The following is a 19,824-nucleotide window of genomic DNA, read 5'->3' as shown; positions in this document are numbered from 1 at the left end:
GCCTATTTATTTATATAAGGATTTCTTCAAAGAATGTTCCCAGGGCAGCTTACACAATGTCCTCAGCATTTTTCTCAGGGCAAAATCATGACAAAAAGAGGAGAGTTTTCTCCAAGGGACCTAACCACAAAATAAGGACTGTCCCTGATAAACAGAAATAACTGGAGTTGCTGTTTTAAAAAAGGAAGAAAGCCTCAGTTCTCAGGATTCTTGGGAGGAAGCCCGGATTAGCATGAACTCTATCTTCATTCAATCCATGCTTGGTCAAATAAATTGAATGTTCTGCAGTTCCTTTGAGCTGGGTTTCTAAGCTGAAGGTTAAATTATCCATTTTTCTGTTTGCTGATATGGAAGCACTTTGGATGTTCTGAGGTTCACTTGTTATATTTCCTACACACACCCTTCTTTTTCTTCTTCATCTTCTTTTCTTCTTGTTGTTAAGCCTTGAATGATGCACGAACTACTCTTCCCCTAAGAGGCTGAGGGGGACGAAAGTTATTCACCATCTGGATCCTTTCCTCTTCCTCAGTGGTAAAGAGGAGGGTTCTGAACCTTTCCATCTGTAAATTTAGGTGACAATATTACTGGTTAAGAAAAATCAGTCAGTGCTAGTGCTCATAAGCAAAGGAAGACACAGCACCTTTCACCATTAACAACCATTGGATTTAGGATGGCCCTTTATGTATTGCCAAAAAAGAGAACACAGCTTTGCATAATATTTGCATATCCTAATGTATAGTTGCAAATGTAGAAATAATTAATTTACACAGAAATACTGACTGGGGAGAATTTTGATTCAGTTCACATTTAAAGGTGAACCTACCTAATTCCCGCTTTATGAAATGATACAGGAACTGAAATGCAGACATCCTTTGACATTTGCACTTCTCCAAATTTTGCAATGCAGTTTTCCAGCCAATTAACATGTACAAAAATGCATATACTAGGGTAAAGTGTCCAATGCATAAAAAGTAACAGACAAAAATGCACTGTATAGGGGACAATTGGTTGACAAAAATGTAAACATATTAGGGAAAATTGCATAGAAAAATGGGTATACTGGGAAATTAGCACTACAATTCTGATGAATTTTCATGAGGGGCTTTTAAAAAACTAATTCACAACCTGATGTGGAAATGTGGAGGACTGAACTGAAGACTGGAAAAATGAGAAACGGAGACAAACTGACAGATTCGCCCATCCCTACATAAAAATGCAATCCATCTCACCATAGAGGAAGAGCGTGACCAGGTGACCTGGCAGTCTGCTGTCCAGCTGCTGAGTGTTAACGGGCAACTTCAAGGTCTCTGCTCTCCCTTCTTAGGGTTCTTTAGCTTTAAATCAGACTTGGCTGTGTTTTGGTTTGCGTACCGAATTGAATTTCTCCCCATTCCCCAAGTATCACAGAGGAGGGCATAGCTAGTTGGTTGGAAGGAACCCTGAACAGCAGCACTCCAGCTAAGAAATGAGGATAAACTGCAACATTTTGAGGTTCACTTGCCATTGCTATATAAATAAAATAGCCAGGTGTTTTTTTGTGGGGGTTTTTTGGTCCAAGATTTTAAGAGCAGACAGCATTGAACACTTTTTTTGGGGGGGGGAACAAATAGAAGGATCCCTTCCCCTTCCCCAAATTTACCTGTTTATCAGATATTCTGATAGCCTCCTTTAGCACTATCCAGGTCACACTCTCATTAAGGGGTGGGGTCGTCAAGGATCCAGGATATGTCCAGTAATCTAGACAAGGGGGAAGGAGGTTGCTTGGGTCAAAGCACCCGAACTGGGCTTTGGTTCCCTAAGGAAAGCAGTGGCATGGATTAGAACATTTAAAACTGTAGGGTTTACCCCCCAATTTAAATTAAAAAATTAAATTAAATTAAAAAACAAACTGAATTGTTTTTGCAAAACCACCTTGAAGCTGCAAAAACAAAATGAGGGGATTGCTCGTGCCCAGAATTAGAAAGCTGTGTCAATGCTATCAATAAGATCGGCTGATCAATCTACTGGATTTAGCTGAAAAGGACAAGTGAACAGGGAAAAAAAATACATGGGAAGCCAGTATGGTGTAGTGGTTAGCATGCTTGACTGGGACTTGGGAGACTCCAGTCCAAATCTCTTCTCAACCATGAAGCTCACTGGGTGACCATGGGCCAGTCACAGCCTAACAGACTAACCTACCTCACATGGTTGTTGTGAGAATAAAGTGGGTAGGGTAGAAATCATGTATGCCATCTGGAACACCTTGCAGGATAAAAATGTAATAGTAATAATAACAGACAAAATTGATTTTGTGTTGTCAGGTGATTTGGGAAGAAAACAGATTCCATTTATTATTTTACTGGAATCCCCCCTGTAATGATAAAAAGACACAAAACCTTTAAAATTAATTTGATAAACCTGAAGGATGGGGGGGATTACAACATTTGATTTTCAGCAGATATCCAAAAATAAAACTGGAGAAAAATTACCCTTCAGTTCAACAGACATGAGTTTTGCAGCTAAAACAGCAAATTCCGTGGCCCCTTAAACACTAAGGTTTATATCCAGCTATTTATAGTAGTAGACTCATTGAAATGAATGGACCTAAGTTAGTCATGGCCCTAAATTTCAGTGGGTTTACTCTAAGTAAAACGTAGTTGGAACTAGGATATCACAATAGTGGTCTCTATGTTCGGGTGAGATTCAACCACATGCTGGCAAATTCAGTTTCCTCAATTATAGCTGGGGCACTTCCAGACTATCTGTTTACTAAGTGTTCATTCTGATTTGTTTGCAGAGAGATTACACAACATTGGCTATTTAACAAGCATTCAGCCTGATTTGGTTGCAGGGCAATTAGATGACATTGTATCAAAGCAAGGGCATTTCCTCATCACTTTCCTTATCGCAAAATAAAGTCTGATCTTTTCAGGAAGTAGGTTTGTTGGGCGAGACCTCCCAATCAACTATATCCGTGCAACCTGAATTTGCCATTGAGTGACTGAACCCCACCGGAAGTAGTGACAGTCTAGAAGCACCCCGAGTCTGGAAATGAATAGTTACCAGTGCACTGGAATGGAATAGGTGTAATGTGATACAACTACCTTGCTCCTACCAGCATTGCGGCTGCCACATTTTATACCAATTGTAGTTTCCAAACAACACAACACAAACCTACTTTACAGTTTTATTTCAAACTTACTTTAAATTTGACCATGTACAAGGCATCTGTCAGCCTGTTCATACCAATATGTTCTTCTCCAATCTAAAAGTTGAAAATGAAACAGAGGTATAACAATGTGGATTTTGGAATGAGTGAGAGTTACACGAGACCAGGAGTTTCCAACATTTTTGGACTAGTGGGCAGATTTGGAATTTTGAGAAAGTGCAGTGGGTGCCAGTCACAAAATGGATGCCATGGGGTATGTGGCATAACACAAAACGGCTGTCAAATCTAAAAGAGCAGAAAAAGAGACAGGACCACAAAATCGTATGGGCATTCCCTTCCATCCTGACGCCAGTCAGCCTCCCCACTGTGCTCACTCACAGTTAAACACTCTGCACTTCTCTGCTGTTCAGGAAGGAAGAGAAAGTGGGTGTCCAATCCCAGCATCCAGTGGAAAGTGGGCATGCTTAAGGGAGCTTGTTCAATGTAGGAGAGGCTGAGCCAGTGCAACAGGAATTGATCCAGAAGAGCAAACAGTCTCTCATGCATTGTGGATTTTTGAGGGAACATTTACTGAAACCTTTCATGGACATCACAGGAGGAACTGATGGGTATACTGGTGCCCGTGGGCAATGTGTTGGTGACCCTGCAACAGACAGAGTCGATTTCTTTCTGCAAGGTATCTATAACATTTGTTTTTCAGCATCTTATTGTCCCCTCGAGCACTGAAACAAGTGCCTTGGTTCTTAAATGCAGGAAAATGTTACAGGACATTTTGTTAAGTTCTTTTGGTGCCTCAGGTAACGCTACCCTTTCTTCCTGTTCTTTATGCTCTGTCTCTCCCCCAAAAAAGTGCATGATGCTCCCTCTCTTACTCCCATAAAATCCTTCCTCAAAACCTACTTTTTCTGTGGCACAACCCCATAGACCAGGAGTGGGCAACCTTTGGTCTGTTGATGGCTGCATTGTCTCTGGAGTAATCTTTCAGGGACTGCATGCCAGCAGTGGGCGGAGCCAAACCCAGTACTGGGTGGGGCAAAAACCAAAAATGGGTGGGGCCACCTCCTTTCTTTCTCTTTCCCTCTCCCTCCAGGAGAGGCTGTAGGGAAAGGCTGGATCACAAGAATCCTGTGCAAGGATCCTATGTGCACGAAGTCCGAAGTGATAGCTTGCAGAGGACTTTTGGAATTAAGCTGAGGGCTGCAGGTTGTGCAGCCCTGTCAGAGACCTCATCCCCTGGTGAAACTAAGCCTTGAAGTATGTGTCATTTAACTGAATGCAGATTCTTTTCCTTTTATCTTCCCTCTGGATGTCAGGCACTTGAGAACCCTGTGCAAAGGATTTTTAGGAGGTGAGCAGTGTTAGCAAAGTCACTTAAATCATGCAGATGGAGTCCAGAGAGAAAAGTCCTCATAACACTTTGCTGAGAAAACTGAACAAAAAATAGTGTATAAATTGAGGAGTAAGGAACAGAGATGTTTTGTCTTTCTTAGTCAGGCCTTGTACATAGCAGGGAGAGCTTCAACAAAATATAGAGGAAAACTCTCTCAGAACTATGCAGCCAATCAGAGTATGTATTACCTTGATCATGCCACTCTGTCTTGTTGCTAAGCAACACCTACACCTGTCCCCTTTTGGTTAGTTGACTTTAATACTAACAGAAATACGCCTTATGTTACAAACTTCCAACAGGCGGGCAACCCACCTGTCAGTCATATGATGGCATAGTGCCCACAGAGCCAAAAAGTTCCCCCACCCTTACCCTATTGCCTCCCTTGTCTTGAATTTTAGATGGTAAGCTGCTTGGGGCAAAGACCTGTCCTCCCATGTCATGCACATATACATAATATATATATATGCCCTAATGCATAATAAATGGTAAAGGCAACAACAAAAGCAGCAGCTTTTGTGGCTCTTACCTCAAAGAAAACACCAATCACTGCTAAACCATCTGGGGCTGCCAGTGCCTCTCCAAAGGTCACATATTTCCGGGCATTCCAGTGAACTAAATGGAGCTAGGAAGAGGAGTCATCACCATCATTATAATCCATTATCATGTGACAAGGTCCTGTCCTCTCTCCAACTGATTATGTTTAGTAAGCAATATCAGGAGTCAATGCACGGCTTTGCTTAGGAAAGAAAGTTGCTGGGATGTCTGGGAAAAGCCAGTCGAGCTCAATGAGCCTGCAGATAAGCATTATTTTATTGGATCACTCAGCAATGACTAACCTTTTTATTTATTTGATTATACTTGTATACCGCCCCATAGCCGAAGCTCTCTGGGCGGTTTACAGTAACTAAAAACATTAAAACAAATACAATTTAAAACAGATCTTATAAAAACAATTTAGAACACAAGTTAAAAATTAAACAGTATAAAACACATGCTAAAATGCCTGGGAGAAGAGGAAAGTCTTGTCCTGGTGCTGAAAAGTTAACAGTGTTGGCGCCAGGAGCACCTCGTCAAATAGATCATTCCATAATTTGGGGGCCACCACTGAGAAGGTCCTCTCCCTTGTTGCCATCGGAGTAGGCACCCGGAGGAGGGCCTTTGATCTTGAACGTAGTGTACCGGTGGGTTTGTATCAGGAGAGGTGTTCCATCAGGTATTGTGGTCCCAAGCCGTGTAAAGCTTTATAGGTCAAAACCAGCACCTTGAATCGAGCTCGGAAACATACAGGCAGCCAGTGCAAGCGGGCCAGAATCGGTTTTATATGTTTGGACTGTCTGGTCCCTTTTACCAATCTGGCCGCTGCATTTTGCACAAGCTGCATTTTCTGAACTGTCTTCAAAGGCAGCCCCACGTAGTGTGCATTGCAGTAATCTAACTTGGAGGTTACCAGAGCATGGACAACTGAAGCCAGGTTATCCCTGTCCAGATACCGAAGTTGGTAGAAGGCGCTCCAGTTTCAGAACCCAACCTATGCATTCATACATGCCAGCTCACAAGGGCTTTTACCAGGAGCCTATTTCCAGTGCTATGGATTCATTGTGGAGCCAGCAAGCTGCCCTCCAGATGTTTTTGACTACAACTACTCAGCTACAACTTCCAGTTGTAGTCCAAAATATCCAGAAGGCACCCGGTTAGGGAAGGCTGATACAGAGAAATGAGAGTGTGTTCCTAGGTACTGATTATTTGATAAATTGTGGCTAAACCAAGAAAGATAACTCAGGGTGAGACTATGCAGATAGACCAGGCTATGTTTTCAGTGATTCTCATTTTGTTGTGTGGGACAGAATAGGTTGGCTATGGGAAAGGGCTTGGCTTGGTGGTAGAGCACACTTTTCTTACTACATGTGTGATTTTCAAAGGCAGTCCTTTGCTGCGAATGTTCCAGACAAACTCAGTGAATTAAATCAGAAATTCAACATCCTATGATTTTCTTTGCAGCCCCAACATACAGGCATTCTTAGTAAAAGTGTATAAGATTTCAAAGAATTTATGACTTACCTCGCAAGGGAAAGACTTGCCATTGATGGTATGCTCTGATCCAGAGTCTTGGCTTGCCCCCCAATGAAAATGAAACTGTTTCAGCCTATAAGGATCTTCCAGTGGACCTCTACCGACAGCTGCAACCAAAAAAGTAAAACAGAAAACAGGCAACTTGGCTTCCACAAAACTGACAAATGTTGTACGTCCTTCTTTGCTCATCAGTAAGTGTAGCCCAACCCAGTTTTCATTATGTGGACAGGATAAATATATTGAAGTGAGAAGTTCCAGAGGCAATAATACAAGGCTTGGTTTCCTTTCAGCAAGAGAGCACTGGAGATGTCTTTGCAACATTTGTTTTATTGACAGATATTACTCATTCATTCATTCAAAATATTTATAAACCCTTTAGCCAGAAAGGCCCCCAGAACAGCATACAGATAAATAAAAATGACACAGTCCCTGTCCCTTGAGCTTACAATCTAAAAAAAGTTGCAACACAAAACAAAAAAATGGAGGGAGAGGGGAAAGGAAAACAAGCAAACTCAGACAGCTTGTTCTTGATGTTACAAGGTTCTTATAAGCTGTGCACTTTTGAAGAAACAGTCTCTCTCCAAGGAGAATGGAAAGAAAACTCATGATTCTACAACTAAGTCAAGTGCCATCTAGTGACTAAACTAAATAATGAATGAAATAAATCCAGAAAGAAGTTATAGCCCAAAACCTAGAGAAAGATTCCTGGACATCAACATCTGCCATTAGCTCCAATGAACCATAACAACAACAACAACAACATTTATATCCCACCCTTCCTCCCAGTCGGAGCCCAGGGCAGCAAACAAAAGCACTAAAAACACACTAAAACATAATAAAAACAAACTTTAAAAAATATAAAAACAAAACACCCTTAAAAACATATTAAAACAAAACATCTTTAAAAACATATTTTTAAAAAAGCTTTAAAACATATTAAACAACATATTTAGTAACATTCTTCTGGATTGTTAGTGAGCCATAAGCCTAACACACAATAGTCTCCCAGTGTCATGGGATCTGTGGAAAGCTCTTGGCAGAGTGATCAGCATGAAGAGGACCGGGATCCTGGGGTTGGTGCTAGTGGGCTGCAACGGGACGGGGCTGAAACAGGCAGTAGCTTCAGCAGTTTAGAGAGTGACAGCTCCATCCCCTTGATTCCAGTTACAACTAAAGAAGTGCTGTCTGACAATGAGCCGGCCCTTGCCCCATCTCTCATTCCTGCCTTGTCCCTTGAGCTATCACTTGCGCCTCCTTCTCCAGAGGAGGAACTGGAGGCTCAACCAGAGCGGTGTCAATGGCACACACAGCTCTGTCCTCTTAGCATCTCATCACCACCACTTCCTGCCCATGCCACCCCCACATCTGCTGTCTGAGGCAGCTGTCTCACTCTGCCATATGGGACGGCCAGCCCTGCCTTAAATTCCTCTTCCTGCCACTGCTACTGTTTTACGTCCAGGATTTTGTTTTTCATTGTCAGCACTGACCTAAAGTCCCAGGCATCCTCAAAACCCCAGGGTGTCACTTCTCTTCGGAGAAACACCTGGTGTGGGCCTTACTCACTAGAGTTTAGTTACCCCTTTTCGTCACCAGATACCACTCTTTTTGCTTGTTTTCATTTAGTCTTTCTGGCCAGTTCAGTCTCTTACTCTCTACACAGTATCTTCCTTCCTTCCTCACTGACTCACCACAGGGGATGGGGGTCCCAGACCCCCTTTTCTCCTTCTCCTCCCTTTCCCTCCTTCCAGTAGGTTCTTTGCAGAAGCTCTACTTTCCTCTACATTTGGCCCTGTCCCCTTCTTTCTTTTTGTCTCCTCTTTGCTCTCTCTTCCACACTTCCAGCTCCAACACCTCAGGTGTGTTCAGCAGGGATGAAAAATTCTGTCAATTTCAGTTCTCTCCATTTCTAATTTTTCCAATTTTAAATACAGTTCTCCACATTTCTGCAATTGGTGATCTCTAAAAGAAAAATCCTCATGAAAATTCTTCAACATTTTAGTGCTAATTTCTTCTAACAAACACATTTTTGTAGGCAGTTCTTGTCTAACATACACATTGTTGCAAGCCATTTCTCATCATATAATACATTCTGGTATGTTATTTTCACTCATATATTCATTTTTATGCACACTTGCCCCTAACATATGCATTTTTGTCAACCTTACTTGGTTGGCGAGCTGCAATGCAAAATTCGAATAACTGCACATTTTGAAGGATGGCTCTGTTTTTGTTCTCATATTGTTTTGGAAAGTGCGAATTTGATAGATTCAGCTTGAAATGCGAATTGGACCAAATTTCTCCCCCATTCCTAGGGTTGGGTCAGTTGCAGAACTATGAAGGGTGTGACAGTGGACTGCTCCCAGCATCCATCTGGATCCTTTCACAGTCATTTTAGTCACAGCAGGATTGAAGGCAGCCCTGGCATAAGCACCTGGCATACTTGGGCAGCTGGTGTTGTGGTCCACCCTCCCATCTGCTCTGATGGATCCTGGCAGCAGTGAGACAGTAGGAAGCCACTGTTTTAAATTGTCCACATTACCCTGGAGTGATGCCACATCAGGTCACTGTGCACAATTACAGTGGCAGGTGGCACTGGTGATGTTACTGCTGCTCCCACTGCTGGCTCACCACTGATGTTAGGATCCTAGGAAGCTGTCTTACATGGCGTCAAGCCGATTTGTTCATGTAGCTCAGTACTGTCGACACTGACTGGCAGCAGTTCTCCAGGGTTTCAGGCAGGAGTTTTTCCTAGCTGGGGATTGAATCTGGGACCTTTTGCATGCAAAGCATGTGCTCTACCACCGAGTGACGACTCTTCCTAGAAGATGTTGGAGCCTCCACTTTGCTAGGGCCGCTCTCACAGCTAGAGCCAGGCCTGAGTGGCAGCATCCTGATACAAACCGAGAGTGCACATTAGAACTGCTTGTGATATTGCAGACTGGCCTTCCTCAACCTCAGGTCCCCAGATGTTGTTGAACTACCACTCCCATCATCCTTGACCACTGGCCACGCTGCCTGAGGCTGATAGGAACTTTGAGTTCAACAACGTTAAGAGGGCCACAGATCGTCCACCCCTGCCTTATAATGTACAACAGTTGGAAGTACCATCTGTGCGTACATTGAGCCAAGGATTTGGTCTCATGCATCATTCCAGCACGGAAGCACCCTTCCTAAACTTTAATGAGAATGGGTTGGTTATAGCCCTTTCATTGTCACCAGATACCACTGGAAACTAAGAATCCACTGACCTGCATCCATTCCTGCTGACCTTCACAATTTAAGTCTCATGTGATCCCAAGGCTGCAACTTAATACTATACTTGCTAATGCTCTGGCAGCATCCTAAATGGCCCCATGAACACTCCTCATCTGTCACCGGAGACGTAGCTGCCCGGTAACCATAGCATTTAAGGCATCTTTCCCCCTCTGCCCGGAGGAAACCCGGAGCAGCACAATATCAATGTCTAGACAACACAAAGGAAAGGTAGGATGCTTCTCCACCCCTCTCCCCAAACACAAATTCAGTTAGGCAGTGAGCTACCCAGGCAAAGGTTTCCCAACTCTTCTGCTTCTCTCCTCGCATCTGATTGCTCTGTGTTGCCCCAACCAGTGGTGGCTAGTGCCCATTGGGACTGGTGGGGGGAAGGCAGGGAGGCCAGTGGTAGGTAGAGCCAGAGCCAATGGCAGGTCAAACCAACTAATTATAGTTTTGACCCCATCCTCCTCCCTGCTATGGAGGAGATAGGCGACAGCTGGGGTCACTCCCTGCAATGGTTTCAAGTAAGAAGGCAGGTAGGTGGGGGCTGGCTGAGAGCAGACTAAGGGTAGAGATACACTTGTGGTTGTGTGTCTCCACCCCCATTTTCTGAACGCAGGAGACACAAAACGCTAGTAAAACTCCACCCCTTTTTACTCCAAAACCTCGGCTTGAGCACTTTTACCTTGAAGTGAGCTTCACACAGCCTTCAAAACTGATCGGCCATCAACCCGTTGCCACTCCAGATGTGTCCAATGAAACCACTTTGCTGGAGGTTCAGGCAGACACAGTGATTGGCCCAGCTCTTTGCTGTGGGTGGTCCTAATCGGCTGTGGGGAAGGGAGCTGTGTCCAGCTGAGGACAGAGTAGTTTCAAAACGCATCCAGAGAAAACAGTCAGCAACTAGTGGGGCAGTGACCCATTTGGCCTAATGGAACAGCCCTCCACTGGCCCCGTTTATATAAGGAAAGCTGGGGGGAGTGGCGGTTTATGGCGATAGGGTAGGAGCAGAATCACTTGTTCTAAGGAAAACGAGAAGAAAGGTGCAGTAATTTGCTGATCCTTTCATATATGTATTTACAAGTGGGGCCTGCAGTAAAATATTGCAGTGCTGATACTATGTTCTGTTGCCTGTCCACCTCGTTTCCCATTTTATTCCTCAACACACATTCAGTCAGCATTCTGCATCCGCTGAGCACTGCCAATTCTCATTGGGCAGCTTTTGGTGTTCCCTTCCCATTTAAGAATTTCTTTTTCCAAAGAGTTTTTTGCATTGCTGCAAACTTTATGGTTCCTCTAAGACTGCGGATACCTCCCTCTTGTGCATTTTGGCTGCATAAGGAATCCACACTCACCTCTGCACTTTGAAAATAGAGGGAATTATTGGTTCCACTTTAATCTCAGTCTTCCACCAAAGGGCTCAGGGGAGTATACATGGAGTTGCATCCAATGTTAGGTCTACTCAGAATATTAGACCCATTGAAATGAATGAATAGGATTAACTTTGGTTCATTCATTTCAGTGGTCTGCTCTGAGAAGCACTGAGTTGGACAGAACCCATGACTTCTCCTCCATCACCTTATCCTCACAATAATCCTGTCACGTAGGCTAGGCTGAGAGATAGTGACTGGCCCAGGATCACCCACTAAGCTTCAGGGCTGAGTGGGGTTTGAACTTGGCTTTCCCCAGTTCTAATTCATACTGGCTCTTGTCTTTAGGATTCCACAGTTCCTTCTTCCCCAACCTTACATCCATGAGTTGTCTCCATGGATTCTATACAAGGCCTAAACAAGATCCTATACAAGGTTGTCACCTGGATAGTTTTAAGCTGTCTGGATGAATGTTTATGTCTCCAGATTTGCTCTTGATTTTCTGCTCAGAAGGCACCAAACACAGAGACAAGACAATTGCTATTCTAAGACAGGGATGGGTAACTTGTGGTCTTCCAGATGTTGCCAGACTACGAACCCACCATCCCTGATCATTGGACATGCTGTTTGGACTCCAACTTTCATCAGGCCAACATCTGGAAGGTCACAGGTTAGACACCCCTGTTCTAGGACACTCACTGAACATAACATGCACCACTTACCTGTTTTGTCATCGACATCCTTAAAGTCTACCATGACCGAATGCCCATTGTTGCAGATGTCAACAGATGAGCACGATTCATATGAAATGCTAAGAGGCTTCAGACAGGGGTCATAAATGGCTTGAGTGGGGATTATATCAATGGGAGATTGATTATTTCCTTGGGCAATGGGGTAGGACTTGTACCACTCAGGAGGTCCTTTGAGAAGGAAAAAGAAACAGGAAAGATTACTGCATTTGTGCCTTCAAGACTGTTATGTCATGCATGCCTTCAGAACCACAAACAGTGGCCTCATCTGCACTGTACATTTAAAGAAGTATTGTATCACTTAAACAATCGTGGCTTCCCCCAAAGCATCCTGGGAATTGTAGTTTGCTAAGGGTGCTGAGTTGTTTGGAGACCCATGTTCCCCTCACAGAGCTACAATTCCCAGCATTCCTTGAGGATTGACTGTTAAACCACTCCTTAACGACAGTTCCCAGGATTCTTTGGGAGAAGCCATGACTGATAAAGTGGTATGATACTACTGTAAATGTATAGTGCAGATGGGGCCTTCATTGTTTATTATTATTATTATTATTTATTCTTAAAACTCTTTTGAGCACTGCCTTTCATAATTTAAGGCGAAGAAACCAAAGCTTGTCTCTCTCAACGTGACTTGCCTGGAAAAAATGAACTAATCAGATTAGTAGGGAATTATTTTGCTCACCAGATACCTTTAGCGAAATATGGCAAGCAAAGGCCATAAGAACCATTGGTCCACCTAGTTTATTATTGCCTACACCATGGATGGAGAATCTGTAGTTCTCCAGATGTTGCTAGACTACAACTCCAGAATGCAGCAGCTGGATTATGCATGCCATGGAGAAAGTGGACAAAGCAATGTTTTTCTTCTTCTCTCCTAACACTAGAACTCATGGACACCAGCTTGGATGGCTTTAAAAGAAGATTAGACAAATTCATGGAGGACAGGGCTATCAATGGCTACTAGCCGTGATGGCTGTGCTCTGCCACCCTAGTCAGAGGCAGCATGCTTCTGAAAACCAGTTGCCGGAAGCCTCAGGAGGGGAGAGTGTTCTTGCACTTGGGTCCTGCTTGCGGGCTTCCCCCAGGCACCTGGTTGGCCACTGTGAGAACAGGATGCTGGACTAGATGGGCCACTGGCCTGATCCAGCAGGCTCTTCTTATGTTCTTATCCCATGAAGCTGAATGTTGGAAGATTCAGGACAGACAAAAGAAAGTACTTCTACAACACATAGTTAAAATTATGGAATTTGCTCCCACAGGAGGCAGTGATGGCCGTCAACTTGGATGGCTTTAATAGAAGATGAAACAAATTCATGGAGGATAAGGCTATCAGTCGCTATTGGCTGCTAACCCTGATGGTTATGTTCTATCTCCACTGTTGGGGGCAGTATGCTTCTGAATACCAGTTGCTGGAAACCGCAGGAGAAGTGAGTGCTGCTGCACTCAGGTCCTGTTTGTGGGCTTCCCACAGGCATCTGGCTGGCCCCTGTGAGAACAGGGTGCTGGACTAGATGGACCACTGGCCTGATCCAGCAGGCTCTTCTTATGTTCTTAAGTAAGTTGTTAAGTGAGTCATCCAACCATACAGATGTTACACTACACTTTAACTGGGGATTCCAGGGGCTGAACCTTGGGACCTTATCCATGTAAAGTATGTGCTCTGCCACTGATATATAGCTCCTTCTATGTGCAACAACAATGTTGCATTTTCTCAGCATTATTCTCCCCTGACACCTCACCTTTTTGGGACCTGTTTTTAGAACACTGCACATAGGAAGCTGCCTCATACTGAGATCATTGGGCCATCTAGATCAGTATTGTCTACTCTGACTGGCAGGAGCACCCGAAAGCCTCAGGCACACATTTTTCCCAGGCCTGTTACTTGAGAGCAGATTATCAGAGAAGCCAAGGATTCAACCTCAAACTTTTGGCATGCAAAACTCTAATGTGCTCTACTGTTGACCTAGAACCATGCCATTTTTTGCTACCTTTGAACGTGCTCCCGTTATGTCACTTGACTGCAGGAATGCTCATGTAGCCCTTTTAAACAATGGCAAACACCAGCAATGTTATCTCCCCCCTCCCCCCAGTACTCAGTCACTTTGTATGGCACATTTTTTGTTTTTTTATTTATCTAAGCTGCGCACTTCTCCCTGATCAATGCTAGAGCATGCATTTTTCCCTCTGGGATTCAGTTTTCCTCCTACAGCATGACAATCCCATTTTCCATTTCCCTGCTGACTGGCTTGTTTTATTGACAGCAGGTCCCTGTTTATCAGGAAAGGCCCTTAGAAAGGGCACAGGTCATGAACCCCCCTAGTGGGTCTGATGTCTTTCTCTTCTTTAATGAAGAATAAACTTACAAGAGCATCCTGCAAAGGCTAAAGCGTGATCAAGTCATGCTTTGACTGAGCATACAGAAAGGCAATGAATGTTGTGACTCTTCCAAACAAGAACTGCTTGTTGATTAACCATTTAACTGCCTGTTGTCCTTTGTCTATTGGCTAGGAATGATGGCACAGTCAGGATTTGTAAGGAACACATCACAAGTATATTAAGCAGTAGAGGGTAAAAAGGATGGGATGGATTCAGATCAGAAGGGGAACAGTATGCATATAACCTACCATCTTTCTGTCCATATCCCCAGCAATGATGACTGGTCATTATGTAGGTTGCTTCCTCCTGCTTGGCTGCCAGCTCTTTTAATCCAAGCTGCTGCAGCTTACCTGCCTTTATAATAGCTCACTTGTGTGGGACAGTATCAGCCTCTTAAAGAGGCAGCAGCAGTTCCTGCTTCTGAGTGCACTGTGTACAACTGGAACAGTTTAAAACGCTATCCCAGAAAAGGAGATACCTTGTTAGATGGGGGCTATGCATACCTCTTCTGCAAAGATTATGCCACACACATAGCTTCCTCAGTTCTGCTGGTCCTCCGTAAGGGCTACTGATGCATCAGCAAGGACGGTGTGCAACATAGGATTGATAGAGGACTAGGGGGTTGGTCTGGATGATGTCTTTGGGTCCTCTACCAGGCTGTAATTTTGAATGTGTATAGATGGAGTTGTAGCAGAGAAACTTGATTTACATGTCTGAAGACTTAGTGGAGAGCAGATGAGTTGCCAAAGGAACAAAGGTAGCCCTCTCCCCTTTGCCTGACTGGAGCACCCCAATCCTAGGGGAAAGAATAGGTTTTTAGTCTGATATGGAGTTGGAAGCTGGAAAGACACAGGGAGGCTTGACTGCTCTGTGTGTGCTGAACTACAAGTCATGGCTTTGGGGAGTCTCCTAGAAACCTAATGGGGAAGCAAGATCCACTGGAGTGTTAACACTGTGAGCGCCTTCCATCTTATGCTCAGGTTGTATATACTGTAATGTGTAAATAAAACCATATATCCTAAAGACACCACAGCTGCCCTCTGCTGACCTTCATTCCAAGGAAACCAAACCCTGGGTAAGCACTGGAACCCTATAAGTCTCTCACAGCTTGGAGATTGGGGTGTGTGCAACAATATGTTGATTTGTTACATCAAACCGGTACATATTAAATTTGAAAGAAACCCTGGGGATGCATGCCTTTCTGGAAGGGATGGGGAACTTGTAGCAGTCCAACATCTGGAGGTTCACAGGTTCTCCATCTCTGCCATAAAGGCATATCTTCCCATGGTTCCCTTTCCTGACTATTGGATAAGCAGACTAGGGCTGATGGGAATTGCTGTACAACAGCATCTGAAGTGCTATAAGCTCTATGCTTTATGACTATAAGCTCCATGCTTTGGGTCCCCAGATGTTGATGGACTACAACTCCCATCAGTCCCAGCCAGCATGGCCAATGGTCAGGAATTATGGGAAGGGTAGTCCAGCAATAACTGGGGACCCAGAGTGGAGGTGGGATAATAGGTTTGCTGTAAAAGAGTGGCAAGTCATCTTTAATTGCACAACTTGAATTTGACTTTATGTGATTGAATCCCAACCAAAAATAGCAACAGTCTGGAAGCATCCATAGAAAAGTAGTTAAAAAGGGGGAAAGGACGGATTCTTCCCTTCTTTGGTACACACTTGTGAATGAAATGGGAATTCTAATTCACTCTATGGGTTGTGTGCATGGTAGAATGACGAGCTGGTGGAGATTTCATATAAGCTAGCATAGCATACAAGGATATTGACTCAGCATCTCTTATAATCAAGATGCTTTTCATGGTAAGGCTGTGCAGTGCTTCCTAAACTTTTGTATTAACTGGTGAGGACTCACAAATGGACTTCTGGCCTTGTTCAGGACCCAATTTTTGGCTTCTTCAACCCGTCCCAGAAATGAAACTCCCAGAGTTCCATTGCCTCCAAGAGCTGCAAGTGATGTTCAGTTACATGGTCATTTAACATTTCAGAATCATAGTATTATACACACGCACATAATTTCTAACTGAGGGCATTTCCAAATTGTAGTCATTTTCAGGTGGGATTCAGTCACATACCAGCAAATTCAGGATGTGCAATTATAGTTGACTGGAAGGTCTTGTGCAACAAACCTGCTTCCCTAAATATTTTTTGCAACAAGAAAAATGCACCAGAAATTGTGGGGTAACACTTACTTTTACCTTGATCAATGTCATCTAACCTGCCTGCAAACAAAGCAGAATGAATGCTCATTTAGCCAATGTCGTTTAATCTCCCTGCAAACAAATAAGTATGAATACTCAATAAATAATTTACCTGGAAATGCCCTGAGAATAAATAAAAGTTTGATCTACAAGTGGCAAAAAAAAAATATCACATTGCTTCAGGCTTGACCTCATTGTCATTTGTTCTTCCTTGCTCTTCTAATATAGTAGCATACATCCCCTCCCCCATTTTATACAAAAACCATGTGAGATTACTTAGGCTGGCAAATGGTGACTGGTCCAAGGCCACCCAGTGATTTTCATGGTTGAATGGGAAATAGTGATCCATTTGCAGTCAATTTCACGATGGGAAAACAACCCACAAAAAGCTGCATCACAGAAGACTACACATCTTAAAATGGTACCATATGATTGCAATAAACAAAATGTTAAATATTTAACTGTTGCCAAAATCCCAGAATGAGGAAGAATGTATTAGCACAGTAAATACCAAGCCTGAGAAAAAGAGTAACACGAGATAAGAGAGCTGAGAAACGGGAAACACTTTCTTGCAATAAATCATCTCACATCTCATTATAACACAGGTTGGTACATTACACTCATTTACCTGGGAGTAATCCCCGTTGAACTCAACAATACTTCTTTCAGAGTCCACATGTATAGGATTACTTTGTATGGTGGCCATACCATTTAGACTTACTTAGGGCTAACAGTAATTCCCATTGAACTTGGGTGCTTTCAGAGCGTTGCTATTTTTGGGTGGAATTTAAGTTACATACCTGCAAAGTCAGGTTGTGCAATTAAAGTTGATTTGGAGCTCTTGTGCAACAAACCTGCTCCCCCTTCCCCCTCCAAAAACAGGACTTCTTGCAGTCATAAAAATGGTGGGAAAATGCACTAGAAAATGAGTTAAGCAAGATAATGCTTGACTAAACGTTGTTTAACCTCCCCACAAACAAACCAGAATGAATGCTCAATGACATTTTTCCCGCCTCCCTTCAAACTTTGTGCAGGCAACTGTAATTCTGCTCTTCTTTCTATGCATACCCACTCACCATTGTTGTGTTGTGTGAACATGGCTATGAAAAAATTGCACCCAGTATTTCTGGTCACAAGTTCCAGATAACATGCTTATTGAGCCCTCCTCTTAATTGGTTTACTCAAAGTTTGCTGGGCAGTTATAAGAAGTTGGCTGTTTATTGAGCATTCATTCTGATGTTTACAGGGAGATTATAGGATGTCATATCAAGCCATTTTTATCCCAGACTTTCTAGTGCATTTTCCATTCCTTACCACAAAAAGTCCAATGGGAGGGAGATTGTTGGTAAGAGTACTCAATCAACTGTAATTAATAGCACAATCTTAATTTGCTAATACGGATTAGATCTCATTTGCAAAATAGTGACAGTCTACAAGTACTGTCACTAGAAAAGTAGATGTTTCTGATGCTAGAACAATCACACTTCCCTTAAAAGACCACAGTATAAGCAACCAATCACGCTTGACTTAATGCATCCCAGGGGACACTAAAAAATCATTGCATTCTTATGGCCATTTAGAAGGAGCCAGTGCAAACCATCATGGCCATTCATGGTAAGCAGTATTCAGAGGGGGTTTACTATTGCCTCCCTCTGAGGCTAGTCCTCTCCACCCGGCTAGGGCCTGCTCAGCTTGCCACAGCTGCACAAGCCAGCCCCTTCCTAGTCCGCAACTGCCAGCTGGGGGACAACTGGGCTCCTTGTGACTATGCAGCTTGCCTACGGCTGCACAGGTGGCAGGGCACGTAACCCCTGAGCCACTCACTGTGGGGGTGATCTTTAGCTGGCCCTTGACACTCAGGAGACATGAGCAGGGATTTGAGCTCACAGACTCTGGACTCCCAGCCAGGCTCTCCTTCCCACTGTGTTATACCAGATGTCCGTAAAAATACATACAACCCATATAATAGTTTATTGTCAAACCAGCTGGTCATTGCAGAACATTTTTAAAAAATCAGTACTAGTTTCCTACATAATAAAAACTGGGATACTTAAGTAAGCCCTGCCTAATTGCTTTAAAAATAGGATTGGAGGGAGAAAGATTTATAACACAAACAGAATTCTTTGCTATGTTCACTCAAAAGTCCCATTAATTTACAACACAATCTTAACCATGTCTACTCAAAAATAAATCCTATTGAATTTAATGGGGTTTACTCTGGGTATGTGGGATTAGCATTGCAGCTGTACTCCCAAAAAAGCAAGTACTGGATTAAAGGTTCATATTGGGAAGGTTTTCAAAACACTGCCCCTCTTCAACAGACCAGGAAAATTTAAACTTGTTTGATTCCTGCACACAAGAGGAAAAAACCTGAAAGCTATATACTTACTCAATTTATGAGACTTTCAGATAAACAGAAACAAACAACTATTTTCCGGAATTGCAATGGGTCTAGGCACTGCCTGGAGGTCAACAAATTACAACCCTGACTTCACTTATTGGCTACAAACCTGAAAGGGCGGGGTTAGAGCAGCTACAAGCTGATTTAACAGAAGCTGTGGGGAGGTGATGTTTTGGTGTATGACTTGTGAACCAGACCACCCAGAAACTTAATTAAAAAAAAAAGAAAGCTGAGAATCCAGAGATTAAGGTGACTCACCCAGAGAGGACCCACAAAATCCAGAGTCTCCAGGTGAAACCAGACACCTGGCAACCCTATCCAGGACAGACAAAAGAAAGTACTTCTTCAAACAGCACATGGTCAAATGCTCCACAGGAGGCAGTGATGGCCACCAATTTCGATGGCTTTAAAAGATTAGACAAATTCATGGAGGAAAATGCTATCAGTGGCTACTAGCCATGATGGCTGTGCCCTGCCACCATAGGTAGTATGCTTCCAAATACCAGTTGCTGGAAACTGTAGGAGGGGAGAGTGGTGTTGCATACCGGTCCTGCTTATGGGCTTCCAGTGGAAATCTGGTTGGCCACTGTTAGCATAGGCTGCTGGACTAGATGGACCATCGGCCTGATCCAGCAGACTCCTCTCATGTTTCTATGGACACTGCGAAAAGACGTGCTGCGCATAAAGTCCACCACTGATACTACAACAAACAGCAACCCGTAATTGCTGCAATAGCAGCAGATCCAACTTCCATTCACCACCGCGCAGCGAGAGGAGGGAAAAGGATGAAACCGTCGAAAAGACTCGGTAAAGAACCTGGCTGCGCAAGCGCGTTAGCGACGCTGT

At 43.5% G+C, this 19,824-nt stretch overlaps 1 protein-coding gene across 1 annotated transcript; it reads right to left on the bottom strand.

Annotated features, from left to right (window-relative positions):
* Window positions 1-14,934, bottom strand: CA7 (carbonic anhydrase 7; the record flags this gene model as incomplete). Its single annotated transcript, XM_061594665.1, has 7 exons — window positions 1-560; window positions 1,640-1,795; window positions 3,182-3,244; window positions 5,065-5,160; window positions 6,597-6,715; window positions 11,956-12,153; window positions 14,862-14,934. Coding segments are annotated over 7 exons (828 nt in total), but the record flags the coding sequence as incomplete, so codon positions are not given.
* Between the last annotated feature and the right edge of the window lie 4,890 nt (window positions 14,935-19,824).

This window comes from Rhineura floridana, chromosome 13 (genome assembly GCF_030035675.1).
Source record: "Rhineura floridana isolate rRhiFlo1 chromosome 13, rRhiFlo1.hap2, whole genome shotgun sequence".
Taxonomy (NCBI): domain Eukaryota; kingdom Metazoa; phylum Chordata; class Lepidosauria; order Squamata; family Rhineuridae; genus Rhineura; species Rhineura floridana.
This window is presented reverse-complemented; position numbering and strand designations above follow the sequence as displayed.